General features: G+C 39.8%; 1 protein-coding gene across 21 annotated transcripts in view; it reads right to left on the reverse strand.

Annotated features, from left to right (window-relative positions):
- The window catches only part of IQSEC1 (IQ motif and Sec7 domain ArfGEF 1), a 352,517-nt gene that overhangs the window by 35,654 nt on the left and 290,688 nt on the right, over positions 1-26,175 (reverse strand). For all 21 annotated transcript variants that reach the window (XM_084531124.1, XM_084531139.1, XM_084531138.1 and 18 more), the window contains 2 exons: positions 17,869-18,151; positions 13,015-14,279 (listed from right to left, as the gene is read on the reverse strand). In XM_084531124.1, coding sequence (XP_084387250.1) covers positions 13,015-14,279; positions 17,869-18,151 — 1,548 coding nt within the window. The remainder of the gene's footprint in view (positions 1-13,014; positions 14,280-17,868; positions 18,152-26,175) is intronic.

The raw sequence follows: 26,175 nt of genomic DNA on the forward strand, positions 1-26,175 counted from the left end.
GAAGTTTTGCAGTCTAGGATCATTTGGAAATGATCCAATTTGTCTTAAATGTTGTGACATAGCAGCAATACCTGTTAACTCTGAATGGTAATAACATGAAAATGAAAACTGTAGGAACTCAGACTACCCTTTCCCTATGTGCTAAACCAAACTGTGGTAGCAGTGGCAGGAACTGCAGGTTAACAAACATGTAAGAGTTATTTACAAAATGGAGAAAGTAAACAATTTAACTTCCTTTCTTTCTGATTCAGCCTTATCCACTGAATTTTCCAGCTAGAGCTCAATAGAACGGCATTATATTATTTTGAAATCTGTCCACTAGAAAGCATTTACTTGTTCTGTTCTACAAAAAAACAACTGCAAACCTAGAGAATCTGACTGACAGCAATTGAACTTGTTGCAAGTTGACTCCAGCCAACAGCCAAGCATGTAGTTTAATCCAGCAGAGAAAAACTGCTAAAAATAAAGAACCCAACAATTAAAGAGTTTACGTGGATAATTTCTACTACATTCTGAGATGAGAACTGTAACTTTCTGTAATGTTTGATCTGTTTTTGAAGGTTTGATATTTATCGCTACAACAGGGATAAAGGATTTCTTGGAGCAAACACTAGCCCGGTAATTGTTCTTACAGGCAGAGCCTGGGCCTTCAGATGGTCTTTTGGTACTTCACCCCAAGAAACGTCAGCCTCCCATATAGCATATTCTAAAGGATGGCATGGAAGAAAAGTAGCCAGGGGAAGCTGGTGGGGTCTGGAGTTGTCGGTGTCCCACTCACTGAGCAAGTCAGTCTACCAGTTCTCCAGTTTTCCCATTACCAAAATGAGTACTACTTGGCTCACAGAAGAGTTCTGAAGGTTAAGGGTTATAATCTGAATTTGCACAAATAAAGCTCCAAGTAAATGTAGTTTCTCTGTCTAACTGCAGGTATTAAAATTCAGAGGAAGTAAAAAGTCTTCTCCTCCCCAGCTCCTGTTCAGCTCAGAAACTCCTGCTTTGGCAGTCTATTTTGCTGACAACATTTTTGTCATACTTTTGTTTTTGATGATCTGAAACACTGAACTCATTTTAGACTGTTGACCAAGCAATTAAATTTAACAGGAATTAAATGTTAACAAACAGCTTATTGGAAAAACAACCTCCTGTTTTTAGTCACCTTGCAAGCTAGGGAGATTCAGGGGGATTTATTGCTGCTGCAGGCTGCCTCCCGCCCCCAGCCAGGACTGACATCACTGCATGTGAGAGGAGAGGTAAGTAATACAAGACTGGGGCTCTGTGAGAGCAATCGGAAATACTGAACTTCCAATCAAATTTTGCTTAAAAGTGAAGTTACCAACAGGTTAAGAGAGAAGCACATACAGGATGTCTTTCTGTCTTTTAACATAGGTCATATTTTTCCTCTTTGCAGAGTCAGAGAAATTGAAGAACTAAATGGCTCCATGGAAATTTAAGTCATCCCTGACATTATAAATTTCAAATATTACTAAGTATGAAGGAATTGCCTAAACACAGCAGGAGGGCATGCGGGTTGGGGGGTTGGCTATACCCAAACTACCAGAAACGTTTGTTCCTTCTCAATGAAGGACAAAGTGTGCCAGGTAGCCGATGGGATTTCTAGGAGGGCAGGAGAAAACAACACAAGCAAATGAGGACTATATTGCTGGCAAAATCAGATATTTTTAGTTGGACAAAGGGTTTCACTAAACCCTAATTTTCCTAAAGTTCATGACTGGATGTGGAAGTGAGTGGGACGTGACAGGGACATGGATTTGACATGAGGTGGGACAACTGGCAGAAGCAAGGATAACTGATGCCAGTTGTCCCATCTCATGTCAAATCTACTCAGAACTGAGAGTAGATTCTTCTCCAGTTACAGCTAAGAGCCTTCTGTGATTAGGAAAATTCCCAGTGATGACTTGTTAATTACATCTACCAACAGCAGGGAAGATAAGAGGCTATAAATAGCAAGAGTGGAAACTGCATAAGCTGTGTGTTTATTTTCAGATTTGAATATATTAACTAATAGCAAAATATACCCTCTAAAATTAGCATCTTACATCATTGAAGATATACGTATTTACAGAACTTTTCATCTTTACAGGATTGGTACAATGCAGCCATGTCTAAAATAAAGCTAAAAATCTATCTCAAAAATATAGATCAACAGGAATCTATTGAAAGGAAGAAAAAAATAACTGAAAAAGATATAGAAATAAATATTTAAATTCAATTTTCAGATGCTGCATAAAGGGCTAAGGAATTTACCAGAAACTGATTCATAGCAAGACTTTTTGGATGATTTAAAGCAACATTTAGGGAATGAATGCAAATGAATGGAGAAAGTAGTGCAGCTTCAAAATAACTAATCAAAAGTGTACATTTTAACAAGTATGCTTTTAGAGAGTACTGATCATATCCAATAAAAACGTTATCTCTGTGTGTTTCTGAAGACACATTGGATTCCTCCATCTCTTGTCATTTCTTAATATGAAGAACATTTCAGGAATGAAGACTGCAGCAAAATTTAACACAAAGACAACACTAAGGTAAGAGAACAGAAAAAAGACAAAAACAAGAAACAAACAGAAAAAACGTCCCCCATCAAACCAAGACAACAGAAAATCCCTGCACATCACTGCTGTTTCTTTTGCCCCTTAAATTCATTTGAACTGGTGTGTTTAGAAAATTTAAAAGGCATTATGGTTACTAGAAGGAGATGGCTTGTTTACTCAGCAAGTTCTACATGCAGTACTGAAAGCATAAATTCAGGGGAAGTTCATACAGCTTGCTGACATTTGTATAAATCTCATTAGATCAGCAGTTTGCTGGCAGAGCATTTACAGTTTCTGAAGCTGAGGAGTTGTTGCATTTTTTTCTCCCCTTTAACAGGTATGCAAATTGGACCTAGAAAAGTCCAAAAAAGGTCGGTATGTTCAGGAGCTTTGCTGATGTAACCGATGCACAAAGCCCTTTTTAAAAAATGGACTCCTGTCATACAGGGTAGAAGAGGAGAAAAGCTCAGACAGGGTTATAGTACCAGCCAGTACATTGAAGAAAGAAATGTCACTCATCCAAGTTATAACTGTACAAGAGGGGAAAAATAAGTTTCTTTTCATTAGAGTGAAAACCACAGATATGTAAGTAGCACCGTATTTTTATAAAAACACTGTACTCTTAATATTCTTAGTGACATGACCAAATTTGTAAGGAGAGAAGTGAGCCAGACACCTGTAATTCTGCATGTGTCATTATTTGTCTCAAGGCACTTTTCCGTGGCCTGAGGAACCACTGCCAGACCATGTTAGGGTATGTGTTGTTATAAAAATTTATACCATGTGAGAATTTGCCCCAAATATCACTAATCTGCAAAGAAAATCACCAAATAGCTGTTGCAGAACATTTGGATTGCCAATGACAAAACCCAGCCCTACAGCTCCACAGATTATTAAATATGGGCTGTCAAAATCATGTCATCCCCGTCACTGGTTTGACATTTCCTCTGCTTGAAGTCTGTTTTCAGAGACACTCAAGATGTGCCAGAGTTTGAGGAATGCTAGTGTACAGCAGGTCATGAAAAGACGTAAGGAAACCAGGAAAGCCACAGCCAGAACCAGCTCCTCTTGTTGGGCTGGGAAGGGTCACCACGTCGGATGACTGAATTCCTGAGTCAGGCAGTGGTGCTCACACAACCCAGCGGGTAGCGCAGGAGCAGGGACAGCCACGCAAATTGCTGTTTAAGCCACAGAGTCAGAAATACACCAGCGCATGCTGCTGCTGCTTGTTGGACATAAAGCAACACCAAATTTCAAATGTTAGTGGTACTTGGCAAGTGTGGCTTTGTATTATCCAGACACTCCAAATGTTATCTTTCAAATGCTAGGAAATACTATTTCTGCAAAAACACAGTGATGAATCTGCAAAGGGAATTTGACAGAGGAAAACTTTTAGCCAGACATTAGATGGTAATGAAGAGACCAGCACTCATTTAGCATTTACTGTTACCTGCCAGATGTATTGGTACAGCCAGACTTACTGTAAAACCAACAACGCGAACGTGAGGGCTGTACTTTGGTGAGCCCTTCAGTGGCACTGCCAGTGTGTGCTTTATCTCTTATCTCATTCCCCTTGCTAGTTTAAGACTTCTTGACAAACTGAACTAGGAGACAAAGTTTTCTTCTTGTGTGTGTGTGTGTGTGTTTTTAATCCAGACAAGCTCCCCACCTAGCTGCACAATCACTTGTATTAAAAAAGCCCAAAGGCATCGATTCGTTGTAGCTTCCCCTCTGCACTTCTGCGCACACACACTACCCTGAAAGAAGCATAAGCCGAGAGAATCTCGCAAACAAGCGCTACAAATGTTTCTTAGAGGCTGTCATTGCTAACAGAAACAGATCACAAACATGCTGCTGCCAAAGAAATCTTTTCATGCTGGGGGTGGAGAATTTAATGCAGCTCTGATGCCAGCCCTTGTTTAAATAAATAAATAAATAAACAAACCAAATCTTCCTTGCCTTTGATACCAAAGATCCCATTTTGGAAATATTTACAGCTCTCACAAAACTAAGCATTAGCTTAACACTAAATTCCAGTGATGACTCTCTTAATAGCAAGAGCCTCAGACTTTTCTTGGTTACATTGAAGAAGTCAACTCCTTTTTAAATAGCTCATGGTACCAACAAGCCGATCAAACGTTCTCCTCCGTTTGGCAGGCAGCTACGTCCTATGGCTGTACTTCTTTCTTCGTGTTTGTTCAATATCCTGCTGCTGCCACAGTGAGCTAGGAGAATCACTATGCCTATTTTAAACCTTCTGGGAAAGAAAACAACATATTTAAAATACTACCAAAATTAGTGCCAACACAACTTGTCGGATTTCACTCAACTATGCAGCAAGGAAAAAAAGGCACTGAAAAGCAGAAAAATCAGAAAACTGACTGTATCTTCCCTATGTTACACAGCTGTCCAATGAAGAGGAAGAAGGATACGCTGCAAATTGAGTCTTCTGGTAACTACAGGAAAGAATCTCTGGGTCAGGAAAGTAAATAAAGAAACTGCACATTTCTCACAGCTTCTCTTTATTCCACGGAGAGGCAGTTATTCACACTACTTGGACAGAAACCCTACAGGTTCTCCCCACTAAATTATGAAATTAATCTTCTCAGTCACTTTGCCTGTTTCACTGAAGACCAAACCAAAACTCTTCCACCAGGAATGCGAAGGCTTACTTGCAATTACACCCAATTACCTGGAGTAACGTCCTTTCAGTGAAAGTTAATTTACACTCCTGACACTAACAAAAGAATGTTCTAGGAAGTGATCTCAATGACCGGTTTTATTTCATGTGGGAGCAAAAGAAAGACAGGAAATTCTGTAGACATCTGTTTTCACAGAATGAATAACGTATCTAAACAATACTGCCCTTACTTTCCAGCTGATCGGTTTCTTTAGGTGACCGTTACCTAGCAAAGTGCTAGGAAAGGATGCATGCCACATTATCACCCTTACTGAATGTTTAGGCTTGCCTTAGAAGTAACACCTGAATCAGATTGATTGGAAAACTGTATCAAGTGCAGGGTGTCTGAAAGTCACCTAAAGGATCCAAGCAGAGTAAGGCCGAGTCATTCTAATAAAGGGGAAAGAATAAAGTGCGAAACTATTGCAGAAGTAGGGTTTTTCTGTACGTGAAGCATCAGCCTTGGGGAGCAAAGCAGTTAGCAGAGCTAAGAGCCATAAGCTTCAGAACCAGAAGCACTTCCAGTGCAGTAGTGGGACATGTCCCAGCTGGTAAAAACAGCCCTGAGTCATCACTAGCACATAGCAGATTCTGTAGCACAGTTATTTTTTTTTTTTTCCTTTCTTCTCTCTCCTCACAGGAAAGAGAATGTGAAAGAAATGAACCAAAACATCCTGTGAGGATTTTCTCACCTTCTCTGACCCCATTGCATCTCTGCATTTCTCAAAGAACAGGGAAAAGAGCTTGCAGCAGCCAGCAGAACAAAACACACTCCACTTTCAGACAAGATACATGAAAAACCTGCTGGTTCTCTCAGATCTATCTACCAGGATTAAGTATTGCTTTTGTGTTTATGCAACTGTGAAATGAGGCATTAAGATATGAGACATGAAGATGACTACCTCCTTGAAATTGAGGAGCAGTCCCGGTCTTCACATTTTCTAGTGTCCCTGCCCTAAGTTCTCCTTCCACACCCTCACTCCATTTACACATAACAGAAGTACTTCAGCTTCAATTTTTGCAATTCTGTCGACTGTAGATGTGAAGCATTAGGTCACATTTACTTTAAAAGGGGTACCTGTTAAATTGGCAATGCAGAAATACAGGCAAAGATTTTCAGATTCTTCCTTTACAGATCCACCAAACCCCAAATCAGTTGACAGTTTGAATTGTCAAAAGGGAGCTAAGAGCTGGTGCTCCCTTCTCTTTTCCTTAACTCTTTTTCTGAAGGCTCCTATACGCAGCCTCCCCAGCTCGCTACTCCTGCTGTATGCCCACGAAAGCAGCTGACCACATTTTTCATTCTCAGAATCCAGTCACTTGAGATTCGGGCGGGTAAGAATGAATTAAAATTCTGGCATCCAGAGCCACATCAGATGCAGGGCTGGGAGCTGCTGCTCAGTCAAACTCCCCCACGCACAGGGTCATTTGCTAATGCACGGCCACATCCTGAGCACCCACCCAGGCATTGTTGGAGCAAACTGGTTACCGATTCCTGGCACGCAGCAGCGGCAGCGAGACGTGTGCCCAGAATATTTAAGGGCAGGCGGAGCTGGTGGCGGAGGATGAGGTAATGGCTCTTTCACTGTTCCAGGGACATTCGCACACAGCTACGGCTGCTCATAGTGCAGCCTTTCAAAAGCTAGATTTGTTTTCAACATTTGGTAAAGTTTATCCTCCCTTTTAGTGGCAATAAAGGGAATCCTTATGCCCATATTTGAAACCAGTGCTCGGGATACTATTGGTTGAATTCTTGCAGTTATACGTTTCAGCTGTTCCTTATGGGCAGGACAATGTATGCTAATCAAAGAACCCATCGTGGAAAAAAGGAGGGGAAAAAACGGGTCCTCGGGGAGAAAAGATAAAACACGCATAGAAAAAAACAAAACACGCATGGCTTTTTTTTTTCTTTGGGTGTTCTCACTTAGGGCTAAATGTTTTTAGAAATAATGAAAGTCATACTAAGAACATTCTTCTCTTCTTACTAACTCCTCAGCATGTTAGAGGACAAGCTACATGGAGTGCTTTGATTTTAATTTTTGTTGGAACTGTCTGTGGGTGAATAATCTGCAGTCCAGATGTTGCAACAACAGTGAAGTCCCTTTCAGCATACACACGAGGATGGCAAATGGCTCTGTTGCAAAATCCTTAAAAAGCCTCCTGCTTCCCCTTTCCTATTCCTACTGAATCTTTCAAAAAAAAAGTCACAGAAAAACAAATTAGCAAACATATTACAGCACAATTGACAAGAGAAAAGAATCAGTTCAAAGGTAAAGAAACCCAACTCAGTTTGATTTGCACCTTCTTTCTCTTACTCAATCTGCACTTACAAAGCCCAAGATCATTAGCAAAGTTTCCAGTAAGCTTTCAACTTAACATTCTAAGGGGTTCAGTCTAAAAATACACATTTTCAAACCAGACATTACAATGCTGAAAGAATGCCACAAAACCTAAAAAAATACACAAAGCGTGTTCAGCATCTTGAGCAAAATTCATTAGGCATGTGATCCATGTAAATGCAGAAACAAAAAATTAATAGACATAAATATTTAAACTAATGGCTAATTGTAAAACTTTATTTTTTATTTTTAATAAAACTGGACAATTTTTATGAATTTCAAATAAAGAAAATGTTTGCGGTACTTTCTGAATGTATCAGTACTTAGGAATCAATCTCTATCCACATATAAATGAAAGATACACCTTTGCTGAACAGTTAAAAGTCCATGGAAAAGCTCATTGACAAGCCTGCCTTGTCACAAATAGTACATTTGTATCCTCTCAGATTTCCAACAAGAATTTCTCCACAAATTGTAATTTACAATTTTGTATTTGGTATAATCCCTCCAGCACTTAGCGAATTCCTCTCGTATCTACTCAGTGAAATAAAGAAATACTTGAGTTAATATTCCAAAGAATATAGACATGCTTAAAAGAGACTGCTCCAGGAATTAATATTCAAATCATAACCCTAATGATTTTTAAATTTTAAATAAAATCATCACCACCGTAAAATAAATAAAGCCGGTAGGGCTTTCAAGATGTAGAGGTCAGAAGATCACTGCGTAATACAAGCAGTAACTCATGACTTCTTAGCTCCATCACTAGCACACCTCTGAGAGAATTCTGGAAGAGTGGGAGCCTTGATAATAGACTGTTAGGAAGGAAGTTGCAGAAAAATCTGCAAAACAGTAAGCTGTAACAGACTGGGGACACAGGGAGAACAGTTCTCTATCTGTACAGCCAGATAACTGGCAAGGAGCCAGAGTTACTGCCACCAAAATGGTGGCACGAGAGCAGGGAGCCTGGCAATATTCTTCCTACACATGCACAGCTCCGCACACGATTGCAATCTGCTGCTACTGACGGCAAAGCTGACCCAAGGGTAGGAGGTGTTTCTTCAGACTGCTGAGGTTAAACCATCCTGCCCTATTTAATCTGCTTGAACCATCAGTGCACTGGTAGCAGAATGGAACCTGAATATCCTACCAGATTGGGCTGCAATAACTGGTAAGCCTGGTATTTCCAGACTGCAGTCAAAACAAACACGAGAATAAAATCACAGTCCCTTTTTTTTTTTTTTTTTTTTAAGCAGCAGTCAAAAGCCCTCTTGAAGCCTTATTTACAAGCAAACTAGTCTCAAAGTCTGGATTTGCATAGGCAGGGTTTGAAGCCTGCAAAATAAACCTTTCTAGGTAGTGTTTTCCTTCTGCCTGTAAGTGAGGGATGGTTTCCAGCATCATTTCTCCCAGACTACATCCCTTTCAGACTGCACTGAAGAAAATGCCTAATTCAACACAGCTGGCCTCACCAAGCTTCCCCGGGAGCCCTTGAACTCCGGGCACGCACCTGCAATCCTTCCCCGAGGAAGTCAATGAATGGTAACACACAACCGGACACCCTATTGACAGAGCCAAATCACTACTGCCATTCAAAAATAGCAGCACATACAGAAGCTGTTACTTAGTTGCAGATTATTTGGCAGAAATCATTCTGTTTTGGGGATACTGTATATTCTAGTATACTGGGTACCACAAAACATCCTTAAAAATGTGTGTTTCTTTAATCAACACTAAGGCTGCAACTTGAGTGCCACGTTTTAGATTGGAACAAATTCCATGATCAAGTGATAAAGCTCCTAGAAAAGTGCCTTTCAGTTACCTATAGTTTCTTCTCTGCTGCCTTTCTCTCCTTTCTCCAAGGACCTCTGAGCTACTCAAGTTTTGCATAAAATGCTGATTGAAGTGAACCAGACCACCAGTTGTGCTCGATTTTTACTCCACCCATAACTGGCTATTCTCATAAAAGGCCTCTTGTAAGAGAACTGCTCTCTGGCTTCTGAAAATTATTACTGTAATAGGAGAGACAAAAAAAATTATAAAGCATCTGTTGAAATTTCAACTGTGAGGATAGTGACTTTCCATGTTTTTGAAAACTCTATTCTTTCAACACTCCTCCTGAACAAAGCAGAAGTATTTACTCTACTACAATTCAGGCACTTCTTTAAGTTTTTAAATTCTCTGCATTTCAGCCGACCATGTACCGAAAAGAAATATCACAATTATTTGTCCATTAATGTTTGGGATCTTAATTTGCAAGAGAGGTTTCAAAGATGCAATGAAATTAACACAAACTTGTTGTAAAAGCCATCCCTAAAACTTCCTCTGGTGGATTTGGAAAAAAAACCCTCGTAAGAGGTAGCTTCACAGCCACTTCTTTCAGTTCTGCTGTCCTTCTGCCTGGGTGGAGTGCACGTCCTCCCGGGAGCTCACTGCCAAGACCTGCACTCCTCCCTGTTTTATGATCGTAAATGTGTCAGGAAAGAGGACACAATCAAAAGACATCTAAAATGGGTCTGCGGCATTGACTCCAGCTCTGAAGAGCATACTAAAAAAGCATCCCAACACGGGGCGGGCGTGCAGCGGGTCACATGGGAGGAGCACAAGCAGTTTGCAACACAGGACTGTGCGTAGGCACCCCTCTTCTGCCCTGTCACGGGATAGAAACTGGGAAGGGTTTGCAGACCAGCCCATCTGATGTGCAGGCCTGCTTCGTGGCCCGTCTCTCGGCAGCTCGGGCAATCATCTTTCACGTTGTTCTGGTTGTGAAAGAGCACTCTGCCGAGAAACCGAAGTCTAGGACGAGACTTTCTTTTCAAAAGATGTTTGGACTTCCAAATGCTGTGACATACCTCACGTGCTAAGGCCAATGGGCTAATGTTACACACCTAATGCTCAGAAATTAGTTGAAACTATGGCAACTGTACAGCACGTACCTAAAAGGAAAAGGTACGCTCTGTGTTGAATAGATCATAACCTGCAAACCCTGGCAAGTGCCTGAACCCAGTCTCTGTCCCTTCCGTTACCTCACAAAATGCCATTCGCAGTCTTACTGATACACTCTTATGAGTCTCCTGAACTTTTTCAAGAATAAAGCTCTGGAAGCTTCCCAGCTACCTTTTGAGAAGAGCTTGCAGGTTCATGCTCCATCACGTTCTGTGCTGGTTTAATGCCTGACATTGCGCAGAGAGGAACTGAGGCTGTTACTGAAATGTCACAATCTCTGTGGACTTGAAGAAGAGCCATAATCAAAAACAAGGTACACGGGATATTTGGGGATTGTCTGAGCTATCAATAGAATCAAAGTGACTCACCCGAAGGTCATTAGACTCTTCACTTCTGTATCAATCCTGGAGATAAAAACGCTGTGGAGGAGTGAAACAAGCATGCAGCCAAAGCTCAGGCAGGGAGGTGCTGCCCGGAATTCTGCGTGGTGCTCTGTGTTAGAGCTCACTTCTAACAAATTGCACATCACCTCACAACCAGCCAATATATATAACAAAATTTATCTACTCTCTTTCAGGTCCATGCCTCAAGATCACTCAGATGTGTTTCAAAGAACAGTCTCTATTCTTTTATATTCTTGATGTTTGTTTTTCACTTTCAGCCTCCTACTGATATGACATGTGACATCTGACAATTTCCAATGCCCTCATTCATCTCCACATGGTGCTTGAGCACTTTTTCCATTCACCCTTTTTTCTTACACCCTTCTGCAATTGACTCAAAGGACTGTATTACTAAACTCGAAGTTCACTAATCATTGACTGCTGAAGGTTTAATTACTATGTAAAAAATGAGCAAACACCAAGTCTTCTAAATGTCAGCCAGAGAGTTCCAGCACCTTCCTCCCCATCCCACCTGCTGCCAAGGATGTTAATGTTTTCAAACCTTCTAAAGGAGCCTGCCTGGCCTACTTCAAAAGCTTTAAAAGCTGCAAAGTTCCTCTGACTTCTTCCAGTTAGTTAAAAGCTATTAACTTTTTACAAATAGTTAAAACAACCCTGAAAGCTTTCACAGTGAAACCTGACTGATCTATACTTAGTATTGTAATGCACAGCCTCAGGTGATGGCATCAAAAAAATTTAAATATCTCAGTGTTACAACACATTATTATATGATGAACCACTGATCTGTTAATCCAAACAACACAAATCACAGCACAGCCAGCCAAAAGTGAGGGCTGAACTCATTCAAGCCGTAGGAAACCGTGAAGCAAGGTCTGCGGCAGCACACCAAATACCTCCTAGCTCTTCAGAAAGCTACAGTATTTTCATAGAGAGATCCTGAAATACTCTGCAGAGAATTTTTAGAAAAACAAACTCTACAAACAGTAATGTGAGCTGCCAACAATATTTTAAAGAAAAATAAGAACAACTTCTGGCACTTAGCATCTTTCATCTAAGAGCTCTAAGGAGCTTTATAAGCAGTAGTACCAGAATAGGTTTAAGATTACTGTAGCCATTTAGGCAAGGAAGTTGGCACACTAGGTATCAACCAAGCAGTGAAGAAAATCTAAAGATTTCTCATGCCAACCACTTAGCCATGTTTATCTTCACAGTATGATTGTTCTAATAAGATCTGTGTAACTCCAGTCATGTGAATGCAGAGATTAAGTAGTATATTTTCTGTTACCCTCTATCATAATATTCAGTTTTCTACTAACACCTGGCAGCATCCAAGGAAGAAAGTACTTAAATGAAACATACATTTATAAGCTATTCTATAGGGGCTTTAAACAGCTCCATGCATGGGAAACTTAGCAGTCAAAGGTGGAAATAAATATTTTGTGACAATGCAGTACTCCATATATCTACTCAGTGTAAAAATATTCAGCAAAAAGTTTTTTAGTATCAAAGTTTTGATGAAAATCATTGAACAGGTTTGAAGCCTTGCCTGGAGTAAACAGAAAGTTCATCTTCCACTGCTTGTCATTTTTAATTCCCACGTGACAAGTTCTACAATACCTACATGATTAGGGCAGGAGAAGATTTTGTATTTGTTATACCCACAAACACAAAAAATGGATCAGAAGTAAACAATCATATTTTTGCCCATGAAAGGAAATTGATTTGCCTTCTTTAACAATTTGCTACTGTTTATATATATATATTTTTATTTCCCCCTAAAGCTGTTTAACTATGAAGACGTCAATTTGTAAATACTCTAGCATGAACAGCCACCATGAGCAGACAAATCAGTTATTTGATCTAGGTGGCCTATTAACATGCCTCTGATTTTCAGGGATGTATGTATGTATGTATGTATGTATGTAGTGTATTACTTCTTAAAAAAACTCTATGAAAACACTGGGGTTATTTTTTCCACTGAAAAGCCAGTACCAGACTACCATCTTACTTACGTGCTGCAAGTAAAATGTTCCTTGCTCAGTGGCCACTTTTCTATCAAACACAAAGAGAAAAGGGGGAAATGTTGTACTTACTTGTTAAAAAGGTTTAGTCCAATCCTATAATGGCGTTTCCTGATAATATCATTACTGAAGGCAGGTGAATCCCAGCTGTTACGAGTTTCTTTGTGGTATGTTTGTTTGCTCAAGGTTTGCTCCCTTAGACTGTCTCTAGAAGAAGATTCCGAGCTGCAATTTATCGTATCATTGGAGTTGGAAGTGCTGTTGATGCTGTCATTGTCTCCATCAGAATAATCAGACTCTGATTTGCTTTGCCTGTTTGCTGTGCCATTAATAGCTAAATGACTATCGATAGGCCTAGGCCGGTGTCTTGCCTCCTGTTCCTCTCGGGATATAATCTTGGCAGGAATATTGTGAGGGATATGTTTTGGGCTTCCTTGCTGACTAGTGATTCCTCGGTCATATGCGTTTTGTCTCTTTAATGAACCCCTCTCTGAGCGATCACTCAAGTCCACTGAGCTGTCGCTGGGCGGCTCTATAGTTAGCAACGGTAGGTGATCCATTCTCATCCTCTGCTCCTGACATTCCAGGGAAGGGGTGCTCCTGCAGCTCGTATCAGTGTCTATCTTATCGTCCTTGTGGGTCATGGACCAGTACTCTTGAGAAGAGTTCACTGAGCGGAGCCTTAAATCAGATTCTGTGCTAGATGGTCTGTCAACTGACTGGGAAAGGGGCAGGGGTGGAGATAACTCCTCCTCGTCGATATACAACGTAACATCACTATATGAAGCTGTCATCTCATCAAGCTTCCTGTGATCCACGTTGTGGATTGCTGGTTTAGTCTGAGCACAGCTATCCCTTTCCAGTTCACGACTTCTGACCGGATCTGGAGTCTGGACTTCATCAGAATGGAGACTACGGCAGTTCAGCGCATCATCAATGGACTCTGCGAGGGATTTCACTTGCCTGGAAAAAGCATCCTCCAGTTCTGTTATTGCATCGGCGAAATCAGTAGATGTTGCTGGAGACTTCATGGTAGCTGACTCTCCAAGGTCACCACATTCAGATTGCACCAGAGATCCCAGCTTTGACCCATCATTTGTAACAGAAACTTGTTTTCCTTCAAAATAAGAGCTGTGGACTTTCTCAGGTCCTTCAAAGGAAAACTGCATTCTCATATTGGACAGTACAATGCGTCTTGACATACGATTTTCAGACATAGAACTTCTAAGACGCTCAAAATTTTTGTTCATCTGATACTGGCGAAAAGCTGTTTGTATGGTACGAGCAGCATGTCTAGTTATGAGACGGCCTCCATATTTCCGTTCTAGCATTTCCACCTGTGAAAGGGTAAACACACTTACTTTTAACTTGATGCATGTTACAACAAGGCAAATGCCTTTAAAGTATAATAAATATATATATATTGAACTTTAATTTTCAGGAATTTTTCATAGTGCATACTGGTTTTGAAAGTAAAAGCTCGAAGCTCTAAACTAACCACTGCACAAATAATGAACCAGACATTTGCAGAGTCCACCAGAAAAATATAGACAAAAACATAGCTCTGTGAACTCTGTCATATAAAACTAAGGTGCTAGCAACTTGTCTGTGTTTAAGTGTTGGTTTTCACGTCTTAGCACTGGCATGCCCATGTCAAAGCAGACCAGACAGCACTCTGATGCAGCGTAATGCAGTCGTTCATTCTTCAAAGGGAGAGCTGTTCTGAACGTGAAATACAGGTACACTGCAAATTGTCATATTTTGGGAGCAAATTCTAAAAGTGGCTGTCACTGTTCCAGGCATGTATCATGTTCTACATGAATAAAAAAACAGGTAGCAGAGTTTCACTCATGCCTGATATCAAAGCAAAACCAAGCCTCTGAGGCCAGACACATCCAGAGAAGTTGCTCGGAGAAAATATCCACATCTGCAGTCTTCCTCAAACCAAGAACATATTTTTCAGACTTTCTAAAGACAAGTTCAAATCTATTTTCATTCTTGTAATTACACTCAGAGTTGCCAGTGTTTCCAATTAACAGAATAAATATGCAAAATAAATACATTATAAATGCTATCAATTTAACCTGAAAATGACATGAAAATGGCTTTTGGAATACTCATTAGAAATTTTCAGACCTTTCCTATGAAAAGCATCACTCATTTAAAAAAAAAACACTGAATTAGATTAATAACTAGCTTTAATTACATTTTTCCCAATACTTAATTACTGTTCCCCTGATTAGTCTTTGCTGGATCCATATTATTCGCAAACACAAAATGCCCATGACAAAACAATATGTTTAGTACCACCCATACAAACACCAGTTTTCTAACAGTGCTTTTGTGCTGGTCCAGGCAATTTTCACATATTTATCCAACGAATCAAAAGTCCTTTTTCCTCTCTCACAAATCCAGGTACCCTCCTATCATTAAATATAGTTCTTTAATTACTCATCTACATGCTTGTGCACACAAACCCCCTCCCTGCCACATGCTTCGGAGATCTCTCCAATTAGTTGTTAAGTTCAGATATTGATGTGCAGAGCAGCACCATCCTCCTTCTGTGGGAGGAACTGAATGCTGCTAGTCCATTGTCTACCACTCAGGAATTGTTGGAAAAGTATTTCTTTCAGTGCTATTGACAGGTTCAGCAGTTCCCACTCCCCTGCCACATTAAAGATTATCTTCTTTTTGGCTAGGTTGTTTTTAAATGCAAATCATTGATATTTTGTTGTTGTTCTAGGTGCAAAAATTATAATGCACGATTATTGGCATACCTGTGGAGGGCAACTGCCCCAATGGGCACACATCAGGATTACTGCTGAGGAACTGCCCTTCTGACCACATCAAACTCCCTTTTTTTAACTGACCTCAAAAAGCTGGGACTGATCTCTGAGCTAGGATTCTGAACATCTCAGAAAATTTACCTCTAATGTGTCTTTAAAATTTAGCCTTTCACCCCAAATGGAAGTTATATTACCTATTGCACATGTCTAAGAGGCTATGAGGTTATTTGTAAGGAATTCTGAAGGTGAAAAAAAAAAGACTAAGAACTTCTATCACAACCCTGCCACTCCCAACACACATTTGCTACCAGTTCTATCCATAGAATACATTAGGTCAAGTGCATTTAAATAAATGTAAAAAATTATTTTGCTGGACTAATCACAAAACAAATGATGAAAATTAATAAAAAATAAAAAATGAATTATCTGAACGTTATTCTTGTAAGTAGGTTGTTGACATTCATGTTTGTACAGAAAATGATATCATTGACTATCATAAATTAGGGGAGGGTTGGTGGGAATTTTAATTGCAAGTATTTTGGAACTTGCCTACGTGATTTACCAGACCAGTGATTGATATTTCTAATAAGTACTAATGCACATTTAGTGCACGTTGCTTTTAGGTAAAGCCTTGGATGTTTTCCTAAATAGCTTAAGTATCTTCTGAGATTTCAATGAGAGCATTTTCAAGAGCAGTAAGCAACTCTTAGGTAGCAAGCTTCCTTTATGTATCATTGTCACTTTTTCATTCTGTGGGAGTCCCTGGACAAATACAAAACAACATCTGCAGTCCTCATTCTCTGTCATACTGGCATAAAAGGACACATGGAATTAGCCTCTGTGGAATATCTGCAGTGCAGGACACCTCTTTAGTAAGCCTAGTGCTCTGTATTAATCTCTCAGGCAACATCTAGCATAAAACTGCCAAGGGTAGAAAAGAAAGTAACAGTTTAGATCTCACAGGGAAATCAAATTTAATACTAGAGCTGGCATAAGATAGATCAAGAATTAGGAACTTGGTTTGTGCCCAGTTTGATACAGAATTAGGTGAGCATAAAGGCTAACCTAAATCCAATTTGCTATCCCAAATACTGGCTTCAACATTAAGTCAGAGCTCGAGCTTTGATCTTCCAGGCCTCTCTGGACAACATTATATGTCTCTCCAACCTGAAATTTTAGAACAACGAACAGATTGCAAATGAAAATTAGCCCCTATGAATTTCACTAACGATGAATGAGTGGTTGAAAATTTGGAGTAGTTTGCTTCCTGCAGAATCTGCAGAATTTTGCCTGCTTTCCCGTTGTCCATCTTAATGTACAAGTTGGAGGGACTATGCACTATACCATGATGCTTCACAGCACATAAAATATTAATACTGTGGGACAAGAGAAATCCAACAACAACAAAAAAACACATATGCACTGGTGCCTTGGCTATTGTTCATCTATCAGTAAAATCCAGTGCATCCTTACGGTAGTAAGGTATTACAGCATCGATTTCAATTGTTAGATATGGAAATCAAATGTTGAATATGGAAAATAAATGGCAATAAACATCTTTCAAATAGGACTACATTCAGAATAAAGCTTAAAAGGAATGGCTGAGGCTGACTGACATTAATGTATTGCAGAAACGCCTTGTTAGGGACAAAGGCTTTGAATATTTACATAGCCTGCATCTAGTCCTTTGTAAGGCATATGGGAGTATGTGGTTGGGTAGAAACTAATTAAGACCCTGAATTCATCCCACAGACGTGGGAGAATATCAGCAGTAGTAGGCTCTTCCTTTCCTTCAGGATCAACAAAGATATCCAGATTTCAAAATGACTGATTTTCTTAGAAAACCATTTTGCATTATTACGTTCTTATAAACAGTACTAGTCTCAAGCATGAATCACAGTTCCTGACGGTTTTTACTTTTAACTCTATTAATGTAATTGTTGGTGTTCTATCAGGGGGTAGGATACGGAAAGAGTTTAAAAGTTCAGAAATGCTAAGTTGGTTGCAGGGAAAAAACAGTATTTTCAGTATTCTAACTGAAATGATGCTGCAAAAAGTTTTCTTCCCAGCTGACAAACACGTTGCCATTGTCATAAATGAGGTTAAAAATAAAAATAATAAATAACAAAAGCTCAAATACCTGCTTATCCTGTAGGTCTGAAGAGAGTTCATAGCTCTCAGAAAGTGATCTTGACCTTTTAATAGCTTCTTCCTCTGCTTGTTTTCGTAGTATGGATGTCGAGTGCTGAAGTTTCGGCCTCCGAGATCTCTGTTGTCCAGGGGAGACGGAATACAGCCCGTAAGCAGAATGCTCGTAATGGTCTGGGCTTATAGCTGAGCTGTGTGTTATCGGCCCTTGGTGGTAAGCTGACGGGCTGTCCAAAGACGTGCCAGTTTCACTGCTTGGAGCTTCACCCTCAACACTAGACAGACAATAAAAAGACAGGAAAATCCTCAGGTGAGTACTGTATACCAAAATCCTCTATAAACAAATAGCACAGTTCTGCTTTTTATGCTGCCATCCAGCACATGTTACTCAAATTCATAGTTATTACAGGGTAATGTAGATAATGACGTCAAATACCACAGTTTTCATTGAAATTTAAGCAAGTCTCTATTATTTTTTTTTTTTAAGAGGTCACCTTCAGAAGGTTAGTCAAGCAGAAGAATGGAGATTTCAAGCATTGTTTCACTTTATACATGCTAAGTAACTCACTTAGCAACTGCTGTGTAAAGTAAATGAAAACACTTCGTTTCTTAGAAGAACAGCTATGATGAAGAAGAGCTACTACGTTTCTCAAACCTAAAGTTTAGAAAAAATAACTACAAGAGAAATCTCATTTATTTATCTGCTAGGGAGAGATTGCTCCCTTGGGATACTTTTGGCATGCTTTAGAGTAAAGCATCCCAAGGGATGGTGTTTCTGGCTAATGAAAGTAAAACAGTTCCAGGTAGGGAATACACAATAGGAGCTATCTAGCAAATGAAATACTTTCTTTTCACATTAATGCTGCTACTGCTATGGAATAAAATAAAGAAAAAAATAAAACCTTCATATTAAAGGGCTGCACACAATAGGAAACATTTTAAAACTGAATCCTAGTCAAGCTTTATCTTGATGCACTGATGACTTTTTAATGGTAATTTTTGTTTGATATTTGCAGCAGCGCATTCTCACATTGCAATAGTGTACCTGCTCCCTTCCACAGTATCTCTTGTTCACATTTTGCATAAATTCTTACTATGTGCCTCATCCTGTGTACAGAGAGCACTGATAGAAAAAAAAAATATATATATATATATATATTTTTAATCACTCAAAGACTTAGCAAACACTTTTCACACATGCATAAACATCAGTGCTTGCAGTACTTCCCCTACCTTTTGTTCTAGGAACAGGTACATCAAAACTCTAAAGGCATACGCAATTCCACATGCTCTCACAGCACCTTCTGTTTCACATACTGCTTTCATTCACATATATACAAACATAAAAAATAAAGCCCTTCTGTTGTCTCTCGGAAATGAAATGCTGTGATCCTCGCTACACACACATACCACAGCAGTCCCTTCAGCAGTTCAAAGTACGGAGCGACTTCTGAAAGAGCACTCTGCACCGGACTGCAGTGCCAGCAGAGATCAAGGTTAACGCTGTCAGAGCTCTCCTCGCCTGCACGCTGTGTACTTTTCAAAGTGCGGGAGAAAAAAGACCCTTCGATTTCTCAAAACATTTCTATAAACACGCAGAACTGAAGTTTCTCTTTCTTTGCCCATCAAAATATGACTCTATCCAAAAGGTATTTTCAAACATACTTTACCCGAGCTGGAAATATTTTCAGTCTACACACATCACTTTTTCCAAAAAGGAAGCTGACAGGAAACAAAATCCCTTTTGCTCAATGACACAGATGGCTTTTAACTTAAAAATGATAAATTATCCAGGGTTTTGCTAGTGACATTGAAACCGTGTAACCACCCATTAAAAACAAAAAACTTTTTCTCTCTAAAGTAGCCATTTCTTACATTTATACTATTCTAAAAATGCTTCGCACTCTCTCTTTAAATACTAAAACATATTCCTTCTGCTGAACTAGGAGGCCACACTATTTTGTACATCCCAGGTTCCTGATTAAAATCCTATTTATAAGAACTTTTCATACACGCACGGTGAATTTGTTTTATAATCCAGTCTAAATAAATAGGAAGTCAGGAATTATCTGCATTTCTCCCTTCTTAGGATCCGTGACTTTTTTGCCTTCCCCTCCCCTAAACTGTAACCTATTTAATAATAACCCTGCCATGTTGATTACAATCTCACATTGACATCTTAATAATGATACCCTCAACGGATCACTTAACCTTTCCTCAACAGAGGTAGTACTGCACTGATCAGGAAAAAAAAAAAAAAAAGGAAGTGGGTCTACCCAAGGTTCTGATTAAAGCTAGGGGTTTCTTCTCTGTTTTTAGTTTTCTTTCATACTTTTTCCAGGCAGAAATATGAGCCATGAATGAGTTGTGCTGCTTGATCTCGTTTTGCTCACAGGCCTATTCCCTGCCATCACATGCCTGACCTTTGAAGCAGGGAAGTAATTATCTTTAACAACATGCAGCCTCCTGCACAGCAGTATGGCAGCCCTTTAAAGCAATCAAGAATGCACAACTGCTACTGTGTACTGAGGGCTCTTTCCCATGCAGCCTTCCTCGTCCGTTAATTTAAGAAGAGCTGAAGCTTCACACCAGTGATTTCATAAAAATGCAGCTCCAGCGACAAAGAAAAGCAGCTCGCTTTCTTCTTATTATGACTTTACATATGTTTGGAAAGGAAAAATATTTCAAGAAATATTACTTGCGTGGAGTTCTGGTGCTGGCAAAAGATGATCGCTCTGCTATGGAGGAAGTGCACGCGGAGCATCGTGCAGCAGGAGTTCGCCATTCAGTGACCCTGTCCGTGTCTGTTTGAAGGGCTGTATGCTCAGAAGGGTACCTTGGCTTCAAAACAGAGCCAGTCACTGCAGGGTTAGCAGCTTCTTTTGTCTACCCTTGCACTAGAAAGGCCGACAGACAAAACTATCAGGGACTCTGTTCCTAGCTCGCAACACTGGTAAGAGTCAGTCCCCCTATGGCTAGGGGCCAGTTAGACACTTCTCCAGCACTACTTCCTCACACTTCCCCAGATGGATGAGAAATTCAGTACCTTACGTGCACTGCAAAAGCGGACAACACAAAACAACACTGACCCAGTCTCTAGTAGAATTAATAAGAACTTCTTAATAAAGGTCTCTGATTTGAGGCATCTGCCAGCAGCCATACATGTCCAGTAGAATTACTGATAATTTCAGTACTCAGAGAAACTTACAGACAAATTTGGTTCATCCCCCTGCAATTTACAGCAGCGTACTACTAGGGAGAACAGCGATGCAGCTAGTATTCAATTTGGGAGAAGGCAGAGCAGTTGTCATTAACCTGTCATTTTTAAAACTTCACTTGCAATGCCACCCTCCTGCCTCAGCAGAAAGCAGAGATTCATCATTCGACAAGCTAGAAAAAGAAAAATGTTGCTTGACCGTATTTTACAGAAAAACAGAGAATGGAGCATCTAAATGGTGAGAAAGGAGCATCTAAATGGTGAAAATGGAAATTAAATATTTAAAAATAATTAGTACTAATAACTTGACTTTGCATGAACAAAACTTTAAAACATGGTCATAGAAAAAACTTTGCTTCCTTGAACATCTAAATCATTTTTCTGCAGCAGTGACCAGCACTGTCTGAAGCAGGTTCTTCTGATCAGAACTTGTCACAGGCAGTTTCTGCCTGCATAGACCTCAATCTGTACTACTATTAAAAAACACACTGAATCAAGGAACAACTGGGAGTATGGAAAGCTTAAAGAAAATGGAAGGAGACCGAGTATAGGATTTTTGACACATCCCAATGGATACATACAACTACTGGCAAAAAAAAAAACAAAAACAAAAAACAGCTTAACTTTACTTTTTCTAACTAATATAAGCCAGTAGTAAGTACCAAAAATAGATGGATTGAGGCATTATCTTCTCTTTTGCATCTGTGTGGCTTTGGACTTCCTGGAAGACCTGGGCAACACACCACAAACACCTTTATATTTAAATGCATCAACTGAGGTGAGATATGTGCACGCACGTACGAGCTGTTCTCTGCATCAGCAGGGCAGTGAGCTCAGGGTCCCCCGTGGGGCAGTGAGCTCTGCGTTCACCCACGATGTGCGCTGAGCCCGCACAGCACCATGCTCACTGCTCACTGCCCTCTCAGAACCGGAGCAATACCACGTGCAGGCAGCGGCTGCCACAAAGCTGCTGCTCCAAGTGACGTGCATAGATGTGAAAGCTGAGCAACACAGAACGTGGCTACATCTTTGGACTAAAGTAGCAAACAATAGATCCAAACGACAAAATGTAAAGTAGAGGCTGTTGCTAACTAAGCTGAGGTCTGTTTTGTTGGCGGTTGTTTTACAGTTACTTCCCACTATTCAGGTGACGAGTTTGCCTCAAGAATTACCTAACAAGAAAAAGCTCTGTCTTCCTTCTTCCCTCTGTCTACTGCCAAACATGGTTGCGTGGTTAGCCAGGACCAAACCAAACCACTCCTCTCTGGGCATTTCAGCTGCATGAACCTGGCAGGTCTTTCTGTTCCCGTGTCTCATTTTATAAGTTCAGATCAGAAGTTGTTACTCCTGATCACAAAGGCTGTAATTAATTGACCAGTACACTAAAAACAGCGTCATATGTTAAAACAACATAGTTTTCAGGACATTTGAATATTTACTACATTGTTTGTGATCTATTTTTCATTTTTATATCTGTACCTTCCTTTTCCTTCTGACCAGAAACTGGAAAGAATGATGAAGACCTAAATTTCAGTAAAGACCAAACCCTGAGCTTTTCCACGAGCATAAATTTCCTAGTCCCACTGAGAATAATGGCCAAATGATCAGAGAAGCCACAAGTTCGCATCCACAGACACAAGCATTTAGCTGTCAGAGGGACTATACTATGAAAGAAGCAGAATAACAACCAGGAAGAAGCAGAATAATAAGCAGAATAACCAGAAAAGCAGAAATTGACCGCTTACTGAGGCCCACTACCTTATCTTCAAAACTGCATGCATGTAAAGAGGAAGCTCAACATTGGAGGCACGGGATCGCTGGGTATTCCCATTCACCCCAGAAAGCTCACAGTTTGCACAGTGCAGCATCCCAGCACATTTGCAGCACTAGAATACACAGACAATGAGAACATATGCCTACAGAAATCTTCCAAATGCTGAAGCCAGTGCACTGCAGACTGTAGATTTTGTTTGGAACCAAAAGCAATTCAGCATGCTTCTAAATAATATAAATGCCAAACCCAAACTGCATGCAGTGTGTTAAAATAGAACCAAAAAACCCTCTGAGTAAATATTTGAGAAATGCTTTTACCAATAAATGCTCTCTGAAATCACTGGTAATTTTCATCACTCATTCAGAATGGACTTTCAACAGTGCAATATAAAGACACGAAATTGAAAACAGGCTCCAACAACTGGATGGTACATTCATGAGAACCAATCCCCACTACATCCATTCTGTAAAAACATTGTTTTGGAAATAATGAGGAGTGTGACAGTATAATATGTTCGTGCTGTTACATCTTAAAGCTTTTTCCATAGTATTTTATATCCTTAAAGGAATTAACACAAATTCAAAGGTACACACGAAATTCATCTGAATGGTGGAAGGTATGTACAAGTATGAACACAAGTATGACATTCGCTGCCAACTCACATTCTAGCTGATAAAACTACCACTCAGCCTTGCCATGGCACCGCACATGCTCTGTTCTCGAGGAAACAGAAGGGCTTTAAAGCACAACTGGTGTACAGTCTGGGGCCAGAAACGGCAGTCAAAACTCCAGGCAGCCTGCATAACCTGAATTCGGGCTGAACTTAATGAAGTATTTATACACTTATTTGTTGCAATCGTGAAGCATTTGCCTGAGTAGTAGTTCATGAAATTCTTCAAATTTATCCCTTCTCTAACTTTCCTGTTCTTTCATGAATTGATGTCACTTGTTCCCATCTTCAGGAAAAATGGAGATAAACCCGGTTCCCTTTAAAATGTATCTACTGAGGGAACAGTTCAGCAAACTGATTTTTTTTTTTTTTTTTGGTTCCAGAAACATTAACAAGTTAACTACAACTAAAGTATCTAGATACCTAGGGACTCAAATATATAATTTATGAGATACATTTAAAAGCACAACAAAAAGAGTGAAACTGTTTACATGAAAACCTCATTCCATAAATATGATTCCCAGTAAAACCTCTACCCCATTCAAAAATACATATCCCATATAAGTAGGCCCGAATGCCCAGGAAGCAAGAAGTGCTATGCATCTGTTTTACACCAACTATATCTTTTTAAAATTAGGAGGTCAGAGAAGTCAAACTCCAACCATAACTCCTAATTATAGATCCCCCCTTGACATGCATCCAAATTCTCTACCTAGCTCAAAGAACGCAGACCAGAAGTCGCCGTGGAACTGAGTAACAGACAGAAGCTCCATGGCAGCTGCCAGAGCAGCTGGTATGGCCAGACATTTCCAACACGAAGCCTGAAAAACACATCCTAAAAAAATGTTTAGGTCAAACCAAGGCATTCCACATAGGAACAAATCTCCACAAAAGTTATTTTCCTGCATATAACTTTTTCTTTACAAGTGCAACAAAGTCCTACTTTGAATGTGAAATTTTAAACCACAATTACAAACAACACACTAACTAAAACTATGACTCCCCATATGCAAGTTAATCTGAACATATACATTCATTTGACAGGAGGGTGCACCCCACTGCTTCAAAGCTGGCTTACATTTCAGTACCTGTGGTGTCTTCTACTATGAACTAGGAGGTGTATTTAATTAAAGCTCTGACGTATGCATTGTATTAATTCAAATTATTCTCTACAAAAAGTTCTTAATGTAACTTCATAAAATGCAAAACTAGCCATATGTAGCTCATACAAGCTAGTTTTTTTTAATACCTCCCCCCTCCTTCCAATATTCCCCAATGGGGTGAGAACATTTGAGCAGAAGTATGTTATTAGCACAATTTGGAACAGATTACAATCTGGTCCTTACTTCCATTTCTGTTCTGTACTGCTCTAGTAAACAAAAGCCAATTATATTAAGAACTTACACAAATCCCCAAATTCAATAAATGCAATAACATTAACAAACCAATCTACCTTCAAATATACACTGTCAAAAGTTCAAAGCCATTACGACGGACAGCAGTATTCACAGGCATTGACAAAAGCTTTGATCCAGGAAAGAAATATTGACCGACTTGTTTTACTTAGAACACACTCTCAGCTGTTTCTGTTAGAAACAAACGAAAACTTTGAATATACATCAAAGTAATGTCCCAGGTAATTCGTCTCACTGAAGTATACATCATTGTACGAAAAATCCAGACAAAATTTGCATGTTCTCAGAAGCGAACACTAATAACCCCACCGCCTGATGCTGTCACGCTCTGTGGAACAGGCTGCCAGCAGCACCCAGCTTCAGTGACAGCACAGTCTGAGGACCACTGACAGGGCGCAGATCCACAGACAAATACCACTGTGTGCCCTGCAAACCTTCAGTTGCTTTCTGGTCCAAGTCCTGCATTTAAAGTTACAGAAAATTCCTAGCATCTGCTCACTTGGACGCTACAGACACTCATCAGATAAGCCCATAAAAGGTGTTTATTTTTTATTTTTTTAGAAGACATTTTGACCCACAATCTTATATGCTACTAGCAGTAGCAGAGAGCAGGGGAAGAATGATGAGATATGATTTTCTCCTTTCTAAACAGAACGTAGGAATTAATGCACGCTTTCTTCTGTAGCAGAGATGCACACAAGAAAGATAAGAGAGCCAAACAGAAATTTACCCTACTTCTTCATTTAAGGGAACAACCTCTATAACAGATTTAAGAACTAAGAATACACTTTTGAAAAGAGCTTACTTGAGATTATCTTCAGCTTCCAGGGAGGAGAAGGAAGGTTAAATACTTCACATATCACCTTTGTCTAAGTCAAACAGTGGCAGCATGTTGGCTAGCAGACATAAGTATCTACTACAGAAGGGTGAAAACCAAACCAACACAAAGCAAGCTCCTCTCCCAGTACCCACTTAATGCCTTATGAAGCGGATCTGCTAAAGGCAAAGATGTATTTTTTCATTAATTAGCAGCTGGAAAGTAGCAAAGGAGCCTGACAGCATCAACGGAACTTGAATACAGGCTACAAAAGTTACCTTCTGTCTCAGGGAAAGGCAGAGGATGCCATTCTCTGCTAAGCTGTGCTAATCATCGCACAACGCATATTTACTTAGCAGTGACCATATTCCATACTTTGAACTAAAAAAAAAATGGACAAAGTAAT

This window comes from Aythya ferina, assembly GCF_964211825.1.
Source record: "Aythya ferina genome assembly, chromosome: 10".
Lineage (NCBI taxonomy): Eukaryota > Metazoa > Chordata > Aves > Anseriformes > Anatidae > Aythya > Aythya ferina.